The sequence below is a fragment of the Doryrhamphus excisus genome, chromosome 3, assembly GCF_030265055.1.
Source record: "Doryrhamphus excisus isolate RoL2022-K1 chromosome 3, RoL_Dexc_1.0, whole genome shotgun sequence".
NCBI lineage: Eukaryota > Metazoa > Chordata > Actinopteri > Syngnathiformes > Syngnathidae > Doryrhamphus > Doryrhamphus excisus.
The window spans coordinates 2,171,091-2,187,666 of record NC_080468.1 but is presented as its reverse complement, the minus strand read 5'-3'; the positions used below and the strand labels follow the sequence as shown (position 1 = coordinate 2,187,666).

At 45.8% G+C, this 16,576-nt stretch overlaps 2 protein-coding genes across 2 annotated transcripts; one reads left to right on the top strand and one right to left on the bottom strand.

Moving 5' to 3' along the window:
- Window positions 1–1,267: 1,267 nt before the first annotated feature.
- LOC131125546 (transcription initiation factor IIB) lies at window positions 1,268–7,871 on the bottom strand. The gene is made up of 7 exons (XM_058067193.1): window positions 7,812–7,871; window positions 6,682–6,794; window positions 3,248–3,381; window positions 3,028–3,174; window positions 2,827–2,956; window positions 1,795–2,076; window positions 1,268–1,727 (listed from the first exon to the last, which is right to left on the bottom strand). The coding sequence occupies exons 1-7, from the start codon at window positions 7,826–7,828 to the stop codon at window positions 1,594–1,596; spliced, it is 957 nt and encodes a 318-aa protein (XP_057923176.1). The 5' UTR covers window positions 7,829–7,871; the 3' UTR covers window positions 1,268–1,593.
- Window positions 7,872–9,457: 1,586 nt separating this feature from the next.
- LOC131125486 (volume-regulated anion channel subunit LRRC8D-like) lies at window positions 9,458–15,379 on the top strand. Its single transcript, XM_058067092.1, has 2 exons — window positions 9,458–9,744; window positions 12,373–15,379. The coding sequence occupies exon 2, from the start codon at window positions 12,375–12,377 to the stop codon at window positions 14,763–14,765; it is 2,391 nt and encodes a 796-aa protein (XP_057923075.1). The 5' UTR covers window positions 9,458–9,744; window positions 12,373–12,374; the 3' UTR covers window positions 14,766–15,379.
- The last annotated feature ends 1,197 nt before the right edge of the window (window positions 15,380–16,576 follow it).

The window sequence follows — 16,576 nt, the reverse complement described above, 5'->3', positions numbered from 1 at the left end:
GCAGTCAATTCAGTTGATTGGACATGATTTGGAAAGGCACACACCTGTCTATATAAGGTCCCACAGTTGACTGTGCATGTCAGAGCACAAACACCAAGCATGAAGTCTAAAGAACTGTCTGTAGACCTGCGAGACAGGATTGTCTTGAGGCACAAATCTGGGGAAGGATACAGAAAAATGTCTGCTGCTTTGAAGGTCCCAATGAGCACAGTGGCCTCCATTATTGGTAAATGGAAGACGTTTGGAACCACCAGGACTCTTCCTAGAGCTGGCCGGCCTTCTAAACTGAGCGATCGGGGAAGAAGGGCCTTAGTCAGGGAGGTGACCAAGGCCCCGATGGTCACTCTGTCAGAGCTCCAGCGTTCTTCTGTGGAGAGAGGAGAGCCTTCCAGAAGGACAACCATCTCTGCAGCAATCCACCAATCAGGCCTGTATGGTAGAGTGGCCAGACGAAAGCCACTCCTTAGTAAAAGGAACATGGCAGCCCGTCTGGAATTTGCCAAAAAGCACCTGAATGACTCTCAGACCATGAGAAACCAAATTCTCTGGTCTGATGAGACAAAGATTGAACTCTTTGGTGTGAATGCCAGGCGCCATGTTTGGAGGAAACCAGGCACTGCTCATCACCAGGCCAATACCATCCCTACAGTGAAGCATGGTGGTGGCAGCATCATGCTGTGGGGATGTTCTTCAGCAGCAGGAACTGGCAGACCGGTCAGGATAGAAGGAAAAATGAATGCAGCAATATATAGAGATATCCTGGATGAAAACCTGCTCCAGAGCGCTCTTGACCTCAGGCTGGGGCGAAGGTTCATTTTTCAGCAGGACAACGACCCGAAGCACACAGCCAAGATCTCAAAAGATTGGCTTCAGAACCACTCCGTGAATGTCCTGGAGTGGCCCAGCCAGAGTCCAGACTTGAATCCGATGGAACATCTCTGGAGAGATGTGAAAATGGCTGTGCACAGACGTCTCCCATCCAACCTGATGGAGCTTGAGATGGAGCTTGAGACTAAACCTCACTCCCTGACACCTTAAAGGGGACCTATTATGCTCATTGTTCGGCCCTTTGTATCGAGTTATGGACTCCTATGGAGCAGCTACACACAATAACTGGCACACAAAGCTTTCTACTTCTTTGACTTTTGTGCTTCTCGCTAAAATGGTCTTTTTTAATGTATTCCACCCACGGCCTGCCTCCAGGCACGCCCACTCCACTGTGGTTGGTGACACCCGAGACGCTGCCAATGAAAAAGAAAAGCCAGCATTTTCATTCTTCCAATGAAAAGCTTTAATTTTTAAATTACTTCCACGGTTCAAACAAGCTAACAAAATAGAACAGATCATTTTTCTACAAAAGAAGTTTTATGTATGAAAGCAGCCTAAAATTGCAAGCAAGTTAAGTTTCCCCACGTGAGCGTGTGCTGTACGTATATTTACGCCACGTAGGCGCCAGTCCTGTCATGATCACTGGAATGTGTGTCCATCGCCTCGGCCAAGGCTTGAATCTTTCGGGAACAAAAACCTTCCAAAGCCAACAAAAAGACAAAGTGAAGTAGAGCAGAAAACCGCGCCGCTGTTGAAGAGGCCTTTTCACAGTTGGGGCAGTTTGTCCACAGGCGTGTCAAATTTGAAGTCTGGAGGGAAGAGCTCGGCGGCACGAGGGTAGATGAGTCGATAGGACTGTCGGATTGTGACGTCAGCCACGCCGGCGATGTCGCCGATTTCTGTGGAGGCGCACAAGGAGTCAGGGCTGCCCAACAGAATAAGAGACTTGCTCCGGTTGTCGCTCACCTTTCTGTGTTTTCTTCTCTGCGGAGGCCTGCGAGGCCATGTAGATGGCTGCAGCGGCCACGGAGATGGGGCTCCGGCCGGGCACCAGGTCCAGCTCTACGGCCTTCATGGCGATGTAGGTGGCGGCCATCTGGACTTGCTTTGGCAAGCCCAGGTTGGAGCAGAAGCGGGACATGAAGTCGCCGGTGGTGATGAGGTCCACGCTGGTCTCCAGAGCCTTGAGGATCAGCTTGAAGCACCTGCCTATCTCCTTCTTGGAGATGCGGGACACGGCACAGATCTCTGCAGAGCAGGGAATTTAAGGCTAACGTTGGAATCTAACAAGAAAAAGTCTGAATTTTCCAAGGAATGTTAAGGTTACATTATGTTACCTTACACTGCAGTGTCAAAAAGTTATCCTCCCCTTCCGTGTGGAAGTGGTAACTTTTTGACTTCTTAAGTTTAGAAAAGTTTCAGGCTAACTGGTTAGCTGCCGGGCTGCACGGCGGACGAGTGGTTAGCGTGCAGACCTCACAGCTAGGAGCTGGGAGTTCAATCCCACCCTCGGCCACCTCTGTGTGGAGTTTGCATGTTCTGAGTCCTGAGGAGAAGTCCCGAGTTCTCTGAGGAAACCGGAGTACCCTTGGGCCATCTCTTCTACCCCGTGCATGCGTGGGTTTTCTCCGGCCGGGTACTCCGGTTTCCTCCCACATTCCAAAAACATGCTAGGTTAATTAGCCACTCCAAATTGTCCATAGGTATGAATGTGAGTGTGAATGGTTGTTTGTCTATATGTGCCCTGTGATTGGCTGGCCACCAGTCCAGGGTGTACCCCGCCTCTCGCCCCAAGAGAGCTGGGATAGGCTCCAGCACCGCCACAACCCTCGTGAGGATAAGCGGTAGAAAATGAATGAATGAATGGTTAGCTGGCTAACATATGGAATACTTACCACAAATCTGCTGTTTCCACGTGTATAGTAGTACAGTAGTAGTTTATAGTAGTACAGTAGTAGTGTATAGTAGTATAGTAGCAGTAGTATAAGAGGTGCTGACCTTTAAAGGTTCTGGGGACACCCTCCTGTCTGCAGGCGATGTAGAGACAAGCCGATGCGATGGCGTCATTTGCTCTCCCTTTCAGGCTCTTCTGTTCATAAACTTGCTTAAATAAGTTGTTGGTTCTGTCCTGTGAAGTCAACATGAACACAGAGTCAAGATGATACCAAGAACCTCCGGATCGGTCCACTGTACGCTTACGATGATGTTCCTGGGCAAGTTGATGCGATCTGCCATGGTGGTGATTTCTTTGAAGGCATTCAGCATGGCTCGGTCAGAACTGCTCATGGTGCGACGGTTCTGGTACTTGGAGTTGCCAAACTCGTCAAAACTCGCAGCACCTGTTCCCTGTGGTGGAGACCATGTATGAGTAGATGCCTTCTCCATACAGAAGGAGTGGAGAAGATTGTCCGGAGGATACCTTGCTGATCATGGTGGTGAGGTCTCCTCCATTCAGCAGTGTATTCTGGGCATCGCCCACTCGGGACGGATCTTTGAGGGCTTTCTCGTTGGAAAACGTCCTCCATTCTGAGCCGACATCAATTACTCGATCACCTGAACGGGCACGACGGAAACATCACGTTTGTCAAAAAAAAAAAAAAAAACACCTATTCAATGTCAATCTGAGCAGTTTTAAAGCTCATAGTCAACAAAGGTAACTTAGCATTAGCATCCCTTCCTTCCTGTTCACACCTTCACTCGGCTTCCCACAACACAGTTAGCCGACGCTAGCACACCTTCACTCGGCTTCCCACAACACAGTTAGCCGACGCTAGCACACCTTCACTCGGCTTCCCACAACACAGTTAGCCGACGCTAGCACACCTTCACTCGGCTTCCCACAACACAGTTAGCCGACGCTAGCACACCTTCACTCGGCTTCCCACAACACAGTTAGCCGACGCTAGCACACCTTCACTCGGCTTCCATAACACAGTTAGCCGACGCTAGCACACCTTCACTCGGCTTCCCACAACACAGTTAGCCGACGCTAGCACACCTTCACTCGGCTTCCCACAACACAGTTAGCCGACGCTAGCACACCTTCACTCGGCTTCCCACAACACAGTTAGCCGACGCTAGCACACCTTCACTCGGCTTCCCACAACACAGTTAGCCGACGCTAGCACACCTTCACTCGGCTTCCCACAACACAGTTAGCCGACGCTAGCACACCTTCACTCGGCTTCCATAACACAGTTAGCCGACGCTAGCACACCTTCACTCGGCTTCCCACAACACAGTTAGCCTACGCTAGCACACCTTCACTCGGCTTCCATAACACAGTTAGCCTACGCTAGCACACCTTCACTCGGCTTCCCACAACACAGTTAGCCTACGCTAGCACACCTACACTCGGCTTCCCACAACACAGTTAGCCGACGCTAGCACACCTTCACTCGGCTTCCCACAACACAGTTAGCCGACGCTAGCACACCTTCACTCGGCTTCCCACAACACAGTTAGCCGACGCTAGCACACCTTCACTCGGCTTCCCACAACACAGTTAGCCGACGCTAGCACACCTTCACTCGGCTTCCCACAACACAGTTAGCCGACGCTAGCACACCTTCACTCGGCTTCCCACAACACAGTTAGCCGACGCTAGCACACCTTCACTCGGCTTCCCACAACACAGTTAGCCGACGCTAGCACACCTTCACTCGGCTTCCCACAACACAGTTAGCCGACGCTAGCACACCTTCACTCGGCTTCCCACAACACAGTTAGCCGACGCTAGGACACCTTCACTCGGCTTCCCACAACACAGTTAGCCGACGCTAGCACACCTTCACTCGGCTTCCCACAACACAGTTAGCCGACGCTAGCACACCTTCACTCGGCTTCCCACAACACAGTTAGCCGACGCTAGCACACCTTCACTCGGCTTCCCACAACACAGTTAGCCGACGCTAGCACACCTTCACTCGGCTTCCCACAACACAGTTAGCCAACGCTAGCACACCTTCACTCGGCTTCCCACAACACAGTTAGCCGACGCTAGCACACCTTCACTCGGCTTCCATAACACAGTTAGCCTACGCTAGCACACCTTCACTCGGCTTCCCACAACACAGTTAGCCTACGCTAGCACACCTTCACTCGGCTTCCCACAACACAGTTAGCCAACGCTAGCACACCTTCACTCGGCTTCCATAACACAGTTAGCCGACGCTAGCACACCTTCACTCGGCTTCCCACAACACAGTTAGCCGACGCTAGCACACCTTCACTCGGCTTCCCACAACACAGTTAGCCGACGCTAGCACACCTTCACTCGGCTTCCCACAACACAGTTAGCCGACGCTAGCACACCTTCACTCGGCTTCCCACAACACAGTTAGCCGACGCTAGCACACCTTCACTCGGCTTCCCACAACACAGTTAGCCGACGCTAGCACACCTTCACTCGGCTTCCCACAACACAGTTAGCCGACGCTAGCACACCTTCACTCGGCTTCCCACAACACAGTTAGCCGACGCTAGCACACCTTCACTCGGCTTCCATAACACAGTTAGCCGACGCTAGCACACCTTCACTCGGCTTCCCACAACACAGTTAGCCGACGCTAGCACACCTTCACTCGGCTTCCCACAACACAGTTAGCCTACGCTAGCACACCTTCACTCGGCTTCCCACAACACAGTTAGCCGACGCTAGCACACCTTCACTCGGCTTCCCACAACACAGTTAGCCGACGCTAGCACACCTTCACTCGGCTTCCATAACACAGTTAGCCGACGCTAGCACACCTTCACTCGGCTTCCCACAACACAGTTAGCCTACGCTAGCACACCTTCACTCGGCTTCCCACAACACAGTTAGCCTACGCTAGCACACCTTCACTCGGCTTCCCACAACACAGTTAGCCGACGCTAGCACACCTTCACTCGGCTTCCCACAACACAGTTAGCCGACGCTAGCACACCTTCACTCGGCTTCCATAACACAGTTAGCCGACGCTAGCACACCTTCACTCGGCTTCCCACAACACAGTTAGCCTACGCTAGCACACCTTCACTCGGCTTCCCACAACACAGTTAGCCGACGCTAGCACACCTTCACTCGGCTTCCCACAACACAGTTAGCCGACGCTAGCACACCTTCACTCGGCTTCCCACAACACAGTTAGCCGACGCTAGCACACCTTCACTCGGCTTCCCACAACACAGTTAGCCGACGCTAGCACACCTTCACTCGGCTTCCATAACACAGTTAGCCTACGCTAGCAACGGTAATGTGGGTTGATCACACAGGCTTTAAAAAATATAATCAATGGCCTATCACCCACCCTTGATTGATATATTTATGCAGGCCTGCCACGCATCTGCCATACATCGACATACACTCCCACAGTACTGCTAGTCAGGTGACACAAGAAACAGATCAACACTGTAGACCAGGCTAACTCATTAGCCTCCAATGTATTTATCTTAAACCTAGGCAAAAACCTACCACTTCCACACAGAAGAGGGGGCCACATTCAACCACGAAACAGCCATCATTTATGAACTCATTTATGACCAAAGACGTATTTAAACATCTTAAATGTTTTTGTTGCACAACAAGCACAAAGAGGTGATGATGCAACTCTACAACCGAAGAGCCCCATGTTTGGTGCAGTTCAGGCGTGTATTTTGGAAGAGCACTGCATTTTCCCATTGAAATATTCATCTCTCGGCATCAAACCCAAATCTTTTCAATCTCCTACAAAAATAAAGGAGTACTTCTGAATGTTTCTCTCCCCAAAGTTTGCTCCACCTGCTGAGGGAATTTCGACTTACAGTACTTCCTTCGTTACAGTCAGGTCACAGTCTACATTAACAAATACGATTTTCGTAAGGTATACTCACCAACTACGAGGCCACACTCGGGGCAGATCATGTCGCCTGCGCGGTAGTCCTCCACCAAAATGGCATCAGGGTGGTTGGGACACTGAACTCTGGGCAGAGTCAACCCATCTCCACTACAACACAACACATGTAAAAGGGGGGCAAAAAAAGCACCTGAATGAAAATAGAAAACGATAGGAAAAACCGTTCTACCGTCAGTTGGCGGATTTGAATAAAGTTTGATGGGGGGAACAGCACCACCTGCTGTTGTTAAGTGGAAATAACTGGCCATTTCTCAGAAAGTTTGGAAGTGAATCTGAAAGCATTTGTTTTGATCAGAGGGCTTTTGTGTGTGGATCTGCAAAGCGGACAACTAGCCCCTAACGTCACGTGATAATGGTAACATTTTGTTTTTTTTGTAGTTGCTAGAATTGTTTTTGTGTACTTGAAAGTGGTTCTATTATTGTACTGAGGGGACTTGAAAGAAATTGATTTTGGGGGTGAGTAAAACCTTTTTTGTGAGGTTCTGGCTTGATTTGAACTTGCCAAAGTCCGCTGGGGTAGGCTCCAGCTCACCCTAAATACAAGGGGCGTTGGAAATGGATGGGCGATATCACGGTATCACTTTCCTTTCTCCTGTTGGCTGGGTGAAGCTATAATTATAATAGTGTATAGATTATAGACTACAGAACCATATGATGAAACACAAACCGACGGACAAAACGGGATTACAACGGGTCGGTCTTTAATATTTCTATACAGGTTCCGTTAACGCCTTCAGAAATGAAGCACAACATGTTTAAATGTGATGACGCTGCGCAATGCCTACGACTGTCAACTCGAACGGGAAAGAGAAACACCGCTAGCTAGCTGGAATAATATCGCAGGTTATATCATGTTAAGCATCAGTGTCAACAAATACGATTTGAATGAAGTATATGAAAACCTGACGGCCAACATAAAGGACGGGAGCAACCGGTGAGCTGCCATGCTAACAAGATGCTACCTCTACGGTCGGGAGATTCGCGGGCTATTAAAGGACCACTTCGTGTTGTGTGTTATTTCAACTTCGGTCACTCGTTCATGTGTCACGGAGAAAGAAAGTAATGGCGTTATATCTGGTTGTGACGAACGAAGACGGCTGTACTCACCGGCTTGTCGACGCCATTGTACAACCTACGCTGACTGGAAACAACCCAATGCAAAACGCCAGACAGCCCTTATTTATAGATTTTTAATCACGTGGCCATTTCAGTACGGCAAGCCAGGAAACCCAAATTACTCCAAATGCGTTATTTATATAAATAGGCAATGATTTAATAATTTGTTATTTGTTGATTATTATTTAATTATTATTAATTATTTATATTTAAATACGCAAACAGAAATGGGGACTGTATGGTATTTTGTGCATGTCAACGTAAATAATGCCACACATATAAAGGAACAAATAAGGATATAATAAACAGTTAAAAATACAATAACATAACAAATAAATAATGAATAAAATGCCAACATTTAAAGGCTTTCTTATCTTTGAAAATGTCAATGTTTAATATGCCAGAAAATATTTTCATGATTATTATTTTGCCTAATAGTTTTAAACGAGTCCAATGAGAAATATTCCAGATCCACTCAATGGGGCTACTTTGGGCATTTGGTGAACTCGATACAGCTACTTGATTACAAGATAGACATAAGACACTAAATTACTTTACCCAATTTCTAATTAATAAAGCACATTTTTGTGAAGGAAAAAAATCCAGTGAAACACCTTCAAATATGAGAATACACATGACCTGCTGCCAAACTCATCACTGATAAGCTGTGATGGATGTCAGTCTCCGTCTGGCTGTACCAGTCTGTGATTGTGTTTGCTGGAAACCAAAGAGTCACAAAGAATCACTTGATCGGAGCAACACAAATTTCTGCACTTGTCATGAATATGATACATATTGCTTCACAGGTCCATATATCATTAATTATTGTGTGTTTTGGTGAATGAGCATTTAGTGCATTTAAAAGGTAGAAAAGTGTGAAGTCCATTTACATAATAACCAGAAGAAGAATAATACATATTATACATTTCAAAGTTTAAAACTAAATTCCCAACAATCATGTGGTCCCATGAGCAGCAAGGTAGCCTTCAAGGTACAGTACTTGTACAGTCAGTGCCAGCAGCTAGCAGCCCAAGACCGGTTGAAACCTGTACAGGTTGGTGGGCACTCCCTCTGCCGGGTGCATCATCAACCAAATCCAGAAAAAGCTGGAAAATGATGCCATGCGGTTAGATTTTTGGGTCCTACTGACTGTTGAGTTAAAGAGGCAAGCAGATGGAAGGAAACAAGAGAAAACTTTAACAACATTAGCAAGGAATTATGTTTGTATTTTGTAAAGATAGTACATAGTTGAAGTGTAAGACCAACCCATATAACACAGCTATTCAAACATGTGCTTATCCTAAAATGGATACATTCAATATCAGGCAAATTTAGCCTTATTTGATACCAGCATTCATATTTTTCATCCATCTATTTTCTTACCACTTGTCCTTATCCAGGTCACAATTGAGTCTTCGAGATGTGGGAGGAAGCTGGGGTAACAAGGATAAACCAGTTTTATTTATTATGAGGACAAATCCTCCCAATAATTAATAATAATTAAACAATTGATTTGGTTGCAAATAGGGTATTAACTTCATAAATGTACGTGTTATACTAGTAGGTATCTGTTGATCTTTTTGTCCGTTTGAACACGAACGCAGCATGGGATAAAGGCAGCAAGTCGCGTCTTCAGGAAGTAGCCGTCACTTGATTGTCCAATCAGAAGCGAGCAGAGCACAACAAGGGCTCCATGTTTGATCAGCCGCTCTCCTTCAACCTACTCGGGCTCCGTGTCTACGCACTTTGGCCAAGGCTTCAAGCTAACGGCTATACTCGAGGGGGTTCCACCCGGGAGGATGTAGCCGTACTCCCACACCCAAATGCTGCCGTCACGCCGGACCGTTTCAACAACAATGGAATTGGCTGACTGAACCCTGGCATGTAGGCTGTGGAAGAAATAACTGTAACCGCCACAGTGGCAGTAAGTACTTTACTCCTGCATACATTATCATCGCTACAAGATTGCAGTCCCGAGTAAATGCAAAACTTAATTTAATGAATGGCTAAAATGACTACATTAAATGTGTGTAGTTTCCCAGCAACAAGTCAGCCGACTTGTGTCCAAGACATCATTTAAGCACAGGAAGACGTAGTGTGAGGAAATGTCATTTTTGTCCTGAAATGGATGGCGAAATCTGCCCGATCCGAAATAAGGGAGCGTAACTTGTTCTCCAACTACTCTACACCACTTTATTATGTTTGAATGTACATAGGCACTGTCATGCTGCCATCAGTCAATGCGGCGTTTACTTGACCTCGGAGAGAGATGAGGCACGATTCTTTTTCGCTATCTATTTCCTCCTCGGCACCGTGGAATGGCTGTCTTTTGATTTTTGTGACATACGAACTGTGGTTACATGTAGTGCTCCACTGACGATCAACAAACACACCGAGCCGCATCTCGGCCAATTGACACTCGTGCACGTGAACGTCACACACGAAAGTGTTGTGACATTTAAGTGTCCTTGTATTCACCGATGGAGACCGATGACTCCTAGCGAGCACAATGGGCTGTGTTGCTTTTCTTTATAGCGCCCGTTCAAATCGCCTGTTGAACTTTGGCCCCTCTGTAATGGTTGGTGGTTGTTAGCAAACACCGCTTGCATCGTGTCACTGTGACAGCCAGCAGTTACACGTTTGTAGAAATACCTTGATAGATCATTTATTATAACTGATTCAACAACACCGCTAAAACACATTTTACCACTTCATGTCCCACTGTTGACACAAGCAGTAGCCATCTTGAATGTTGCATTCACTGGGTGCTTGTTCTCCTTCATTTTTGACTTGGAACGCAGCATTACATATTTATATGTATAATGATTGTTAAATTAACACATTTGTGGTCTGACCGAAAAGCCAAAACAAAATGAGTACACTTAATTAGGGAGACAGAACACAGACCTATCATTATCTCATGAATCATATTTGTCAGATTTGAAGCTATGTTGTTAGCTCACCAGCTAGCGGCCACCTTGAGTCCCTACAGCAGGGGTGGGCAAACTACGGCCCGGGGGCCACATGCGGCCCACCAAACGTTTGAATCCGGCCCGCCAGTTGCTTTTAAGTATTTCAACTTTTAACATACCAGCTGGCAACATGACTTGATGTCTTATTCAGTAAAAAAAAAACAAAAAAAAACGTAGTTTGATGTGGTCTGATGTTTAAAGTGCTCCTGAAAAAAGGAAAGAACATATAGCTGATAGTATGACAATTAAAATTAGACAAATAATTCAAGGCGTAAAATTATTAAAAATTATTAAAAATTATTAAAAAAATATTAAAAATTATTAAAAAATATTAAAAAATATTAAAAATTATTAAAAATTATTAAAAATTATTAAAAATATTAAAAATATTAAAAAATATTAAAAAATATATTAAAAATTACTAAAAAATTATTTAAAAATATTTAAAATGATTAAAACTTATTAAAAATATTAAAAATCATTAAAATTATTAAAATTATAAGCGTAAAATCATGTGTGTTAAATATATGTTCTGGCCCCCCGCACAATTTTGTTAACTCAATGCGGCCCATGAGTCAAAAAGTTTGCCCACCCCTGCCCTACAGCATAAGAGTTGCGCAATGTGGTGTAAACAGTGAACAATAGTGTAACAAAAGTGTAAATGTGTCTATCGGGGTGTATTTCATGTCTACAGGGCTCTAATGTTGTTAAAAAATATAATACAAAAAAATATTCCATTTATTAACACTGTTGGAGAACATCCTATATCACCAATACAATACAGTACAATACAGTTGAGTGCAAGTGTACAGCTCTAATCATGCAGAGACTAGAGACGAGGCGGACAACTATAGCTAGCTGGAGAGACAGTGGAGCCAGGCAAAATATGTAAAGAAAGATGGTAGAATAGTCCAACTTCAATGCAGTCATCCCTCCTTTATCGTGGTTTCCTGCTTCCAGACCCGACTGCGATATGTGAATTTCCGCAAACTACAGAATGTTTTCTTAGTTCGAGCATAGAAAATCCGTTTATAACTTTCTAAATGTTGTTTTTAACATTATTAGAGCCTTCTAAATGTTGTTTTTAACATTAGAGCCCTGTAGACATGACGTAGCACCGTGAAGTCACTTTTACACTCAATTATTCTTTGTTTACATCACATTGCGCAGGCTACGGGATCACTGCAGGGACAAAAGACGGCTATCGCTAGCATAGCCAGCAACTGAGCTAACTAGTTAGCTTCTCCAATTGACTTATTTTAAACTGAGAGTGGGGAAGAAGGACAAAGAAGCCCAAAACCTACCACTTCTATATGAAATAGGAGAACCTTTTGTTCAGTCTTACCATTCGGACATGCCAAGGCTGACTCCAAGCAGTGTGGAAGTAATATAGTATGACATGTCCCATCAGTGTAATATCACTGACACCTACTGATCAGTATGCTAATATACCACAAAACAGCAATCATTTATGAATGCATTTTTGAAAAAGTGCGACAGAGCGAGCAAGCGATCATAAGCGTCATAAAGTGTTCCGATGACAGTGCTCAGTTCATTGATTGTCGTTATTTCCGTTGCAGTAATGTTCACAGTGACAGAGTTTGCATCCTTGAATGAAGTGCAGCCGACGTACCGTATCCTGAAACCATGGTGGGACGTCTTCATGGACTACCTGACCCTAGTCATGCTGATGCTGGCCCTGTTCGCCATGACCATGCAGATCACAAAGGACCAGGTAGCTTGCCTTCCTTTAATGGAGGAATCACAGGAGGCCGCAGGAGACGACAATCAACAAAGCACAGGGATCAAGACCAATTTGGACTTTCAGCAGTACATGTTTATTAACCAAATATGTTATCACCTTGCCTTGCCGTGGTATTCCAAATATTTCCCCTACCTGACCCTCATCAACACCCTCATCCTGATGATCAGCAGCAATTTTTGGTTTAAATTTCCCAAGACCAGCTCCAAAATTGAGCATTTTGTCTCGATTCTTTGTCGATGTTTTGAGTCACCTTGGACCACCAAGGCTGTATCCGAAACGGCCTGCGAAGACTCCGAGGAGAACAAACAGAGGTTGAGTGGCACCTCTTTTGCACATAATAAGGCTTCTTTGGAGGGGAAAGAGGACGGCTCAAACGCCGCCCCGAGCTCCCCCAAGCTTGGAGGGGTGGTCTCTGCAGATAAGCCCATTGCAGAAGCTCCTATCAGTATGCCCATCTTGGATAAAAAGGACGGGGAGCAGGCCAAGGCCCTGTTTGAGAAAGTGAGGAAGTTCCGAGCTCACGTGGAAGATGACGATTTTATTTACAGGTTTTATGCAGCGCAGACCATTTTCAAAACTGTCACGTTCATTACCATGCTTTCCCACACGTCAAGCTTTCTGGTTCAAATAAAGTTTGTACACATCTGTGAGAATGACGTCAAATCGTTAGTAGGGTACGGACGTTTTTTTTGTACGCATAACATGGCTTTCATGCTGGATAAGATGCTGATTTGCTACATAGCTCTGATGATAATGTATGGAATAGTGTGTCTCTACTCTCTCTTATGGATCTTCCGAGGACCTCTGAAGGAGTATTCCTTTGAGAAGGTCAGGGAAGAGAGCAGTTTTAGTGACATTCCTGATGTGAAAAACGACTTTGCATTCCTCCTACACATGGTTGACCAATACGATCAGCTCTACTCCAAACGCTTCGGCGTCTTCCTGTCTGAAGTTAGCGAGAACAAGCTGAGGGAGATTAGCCTCAATCACGAGTGGAACTTCAAAAAGGCCAGAAAGTGTGTGACGCGCAACGCACAAGACCAGCAGGAACTGCACCTTAAGAATCTTTTCGGTCTCCCCAATGTGGTCTTTGACCTCACAGACTTAGAAGTGCTAAAGTTGGAGAAGATTCCCGAAGTGAGATTCTCTGCCAAAGTCTCTCAGATGACCAGCCTGAGGGAGCTCCATCTCTATGAGTGTCCCGCCAAAGTGGAGCAGACCGGTTTTGCGTTCCTCCGCGATCATCTTTACAGCCTGCATGTCAGCTTCACGGATGTCGCAGAGATCCCCACGTGGGTCTACTTGCTGAGGAACCTGCGAGAATTTAACCTCGTCGGGAACTTGAGCTTGGAAAGTAACAGGATGGTTGGTCTGGAGTCCATGCGGGACTTGAAGCACTTGAAGACATTACACCTGAAGAACAACCTCACCAAATTGCCCACAAACATCACAGATGTGTCGCAGCACCTCATCAAGTTAGTGGTGCACAATGACGGCACTAAACTCCTGGTGCTCAATAGTCTGAAAAAGATGATCAACCTCATTGAACTGGAGCTGCTTAGCTGTGAACTTGAGAGGATACCGCACGCCATTTTCAGCCTGATCAACCTCCAGGAGCTCGATCTGAAGTCCAACAACATCCGGACCATAGAGGAGATCGTCAGCTTCCAGCACCTCAAGAGGCTGACGTGTCTGAAACTGTGGCACAACAAAATAACCACCATCCCGGCCTCCATCGGCCAGGTCAAGTCCCTGGAGTCTCTCCACCTCTCGCATAATAAACTGGAGTCCCTCCCTCCGGCTTTGTTCAAGCTCCCCAAACTCCGACATTTAGATGTGGCCCACAACTTCATCACGGTTCTCCCCCCAGATGTGGGCCTCCTGCTGGACCTGCAGCACCTGGATATCACTTCCAACAAGCTGGAGGTGTTGCCCAAACATATGTTCAAGTGCACCAAGCTGAGAGTGTTGTGCCTGGGCCACAATGCCCTCACCGACCTGCCGGAAGCCGTGGGCGAGCTGGTTCAGCTCACTCACCTGGAGCTCCGAGACAACTGTCTGTACAGGCTGCCTTCACAGCTTGGCAACTGCCGCCGGCTGCACCGAAACGACCTGCTGGTGGAGGACCACCTCTACGAAATGCTGCCTGTGGAGGTGAAGGAGAGCATCAGCCGAGACTACAGTATGGCCAGTAGCAGTGCCTTATAGCGCTAACGCTAACGTAATGGGCTGGCCTGCTTGGAAGCATTGTATTTTTATGATGGCTACACAAGTGAATGCGGTTCCAAAGGCTTGTCTTACTTAGTTGGTCTCTCGACGTAGAAAGTCAATGAATGTGGACCTGGTGTTTGTGTATCATCTTCAACGTCAAGCCTCTCAGGTATAATTGTCTACACGCTACATCGTGTTGTTCCCCGAAAAACATTCGTTTTTCTCATTTTGTTCTGCACAAATACTTCAAGAATGTTTAACTGCTCCTTTTTGGTCACGGTTCAGGTTTTCAGGGTTTTGGTGGCATCTGTGTCACATAGATAATCAAAAACACAAAGTTGTGGAAATTATTTATTTGCATATCAGCATGTCAGCAAATGTCCTGTGAATTTGTCTTTGAGGCTAGCAGGACATTGACACCATTTTTTCAAGCTGTAAAATCGAAACCTAGGATAGACCTGTGTATGATATCACCCTTTGTGTTAGAAGAAAGAACTGAACCTGTCTGCCTTTTATATCTTTTCAATGTATTTTTACGTGTCTTGGTCAATGTATTCATCATCAGAGCTGCTGTATCACCTTAGTGTCCGATGCTCACAAGCTGATATATCTTTTATGGCTCAATAAAAGATTTTTAATGACGTCGTTGCATCAATATAATCAGTACATATTTTCACCATAACATGATAACAGATGAGCGATCCTTGAACATGCAAGGATTGCTGAACTGCAAAAGCAAAGCCTCTTGCTTGACGCTGATTTGAAATGTCGTGTCCGATATTATACTAACTCTCAATTTCAGATACTGATATCAGCCGATACCAGTATGTGTAACATGACATGTGTCATTTGTTAAATATTGGTTTTCATCGGTATATGAGATTGGGTTGACGAGTCGATACGAGACAAGATTCTATCATTACCTTTGTCATAAATAAAATTAATATTTTATAATAGTCACCAAAAAAATGCAGGTGCATTTTCAAATGTTTATTGGCCCCAAATTATTGATGATCAACAACATTACGGGCTGCACGGCGGTCCAGTGGTTAGCGCACAGGCCACACATTTAGTAGACCCGGGTTTGATTCCCCCTTCCGGCATCTCTGTGTGGAGTTTGCATGTTCTCCCCGTGCATGCGTGGGTTTTCTCCGGGTACTCCGGTTTCCTCCCACATTCCAAAAACATGCTAGGTTAATTAGCCACTCCAAATTGTCCATAGGTATGAATGTGAGTGTGAATGGTTGTTTGTCTATATGTGCCCTGTGATTGGCTGGCCGCCAGTCCAGGGTGTACCCCGCCTCTCGCCCGAAGACAGCTGGGATAGGCTCCAGCACGCCCATGACCCTCGTGAGGACAAGCGGTAGGAAATGAATGAATGAATGAAGAATATTATGATCAGTATTATTTGGAGACCACTATTGCTATTGCTATAATATATGATTATATACATATAACTGTTACAATATCAAAATGTGACGAAATTTCTTGCTGCCTCACGATAATAATGACATGAATGAATTCCAAAAAATGAAAATGAACTTGATGGGCCAAACAGTGGAGCCTTGTGAGGAGCAATGCAAGGTAACAGCCAACCTTAATTGGCATCAGCTGTTGGGGTTTGATTGCGAGGCTGTGCCAGTGTGACTTATGGGTCTTGGCGTCAGCGGGGCACTCATTGTTTCTTGCCGTTCGAGGCTGTGTTGGTGCTCCGGTGATGTGCTCTGAAAGGTAGGCATGAAAAACGGCGCATCATGGTGTGACCGCAGCCGTGGTTTTTTTTTATTTGCAGTGGGGTTGGCGGTTGG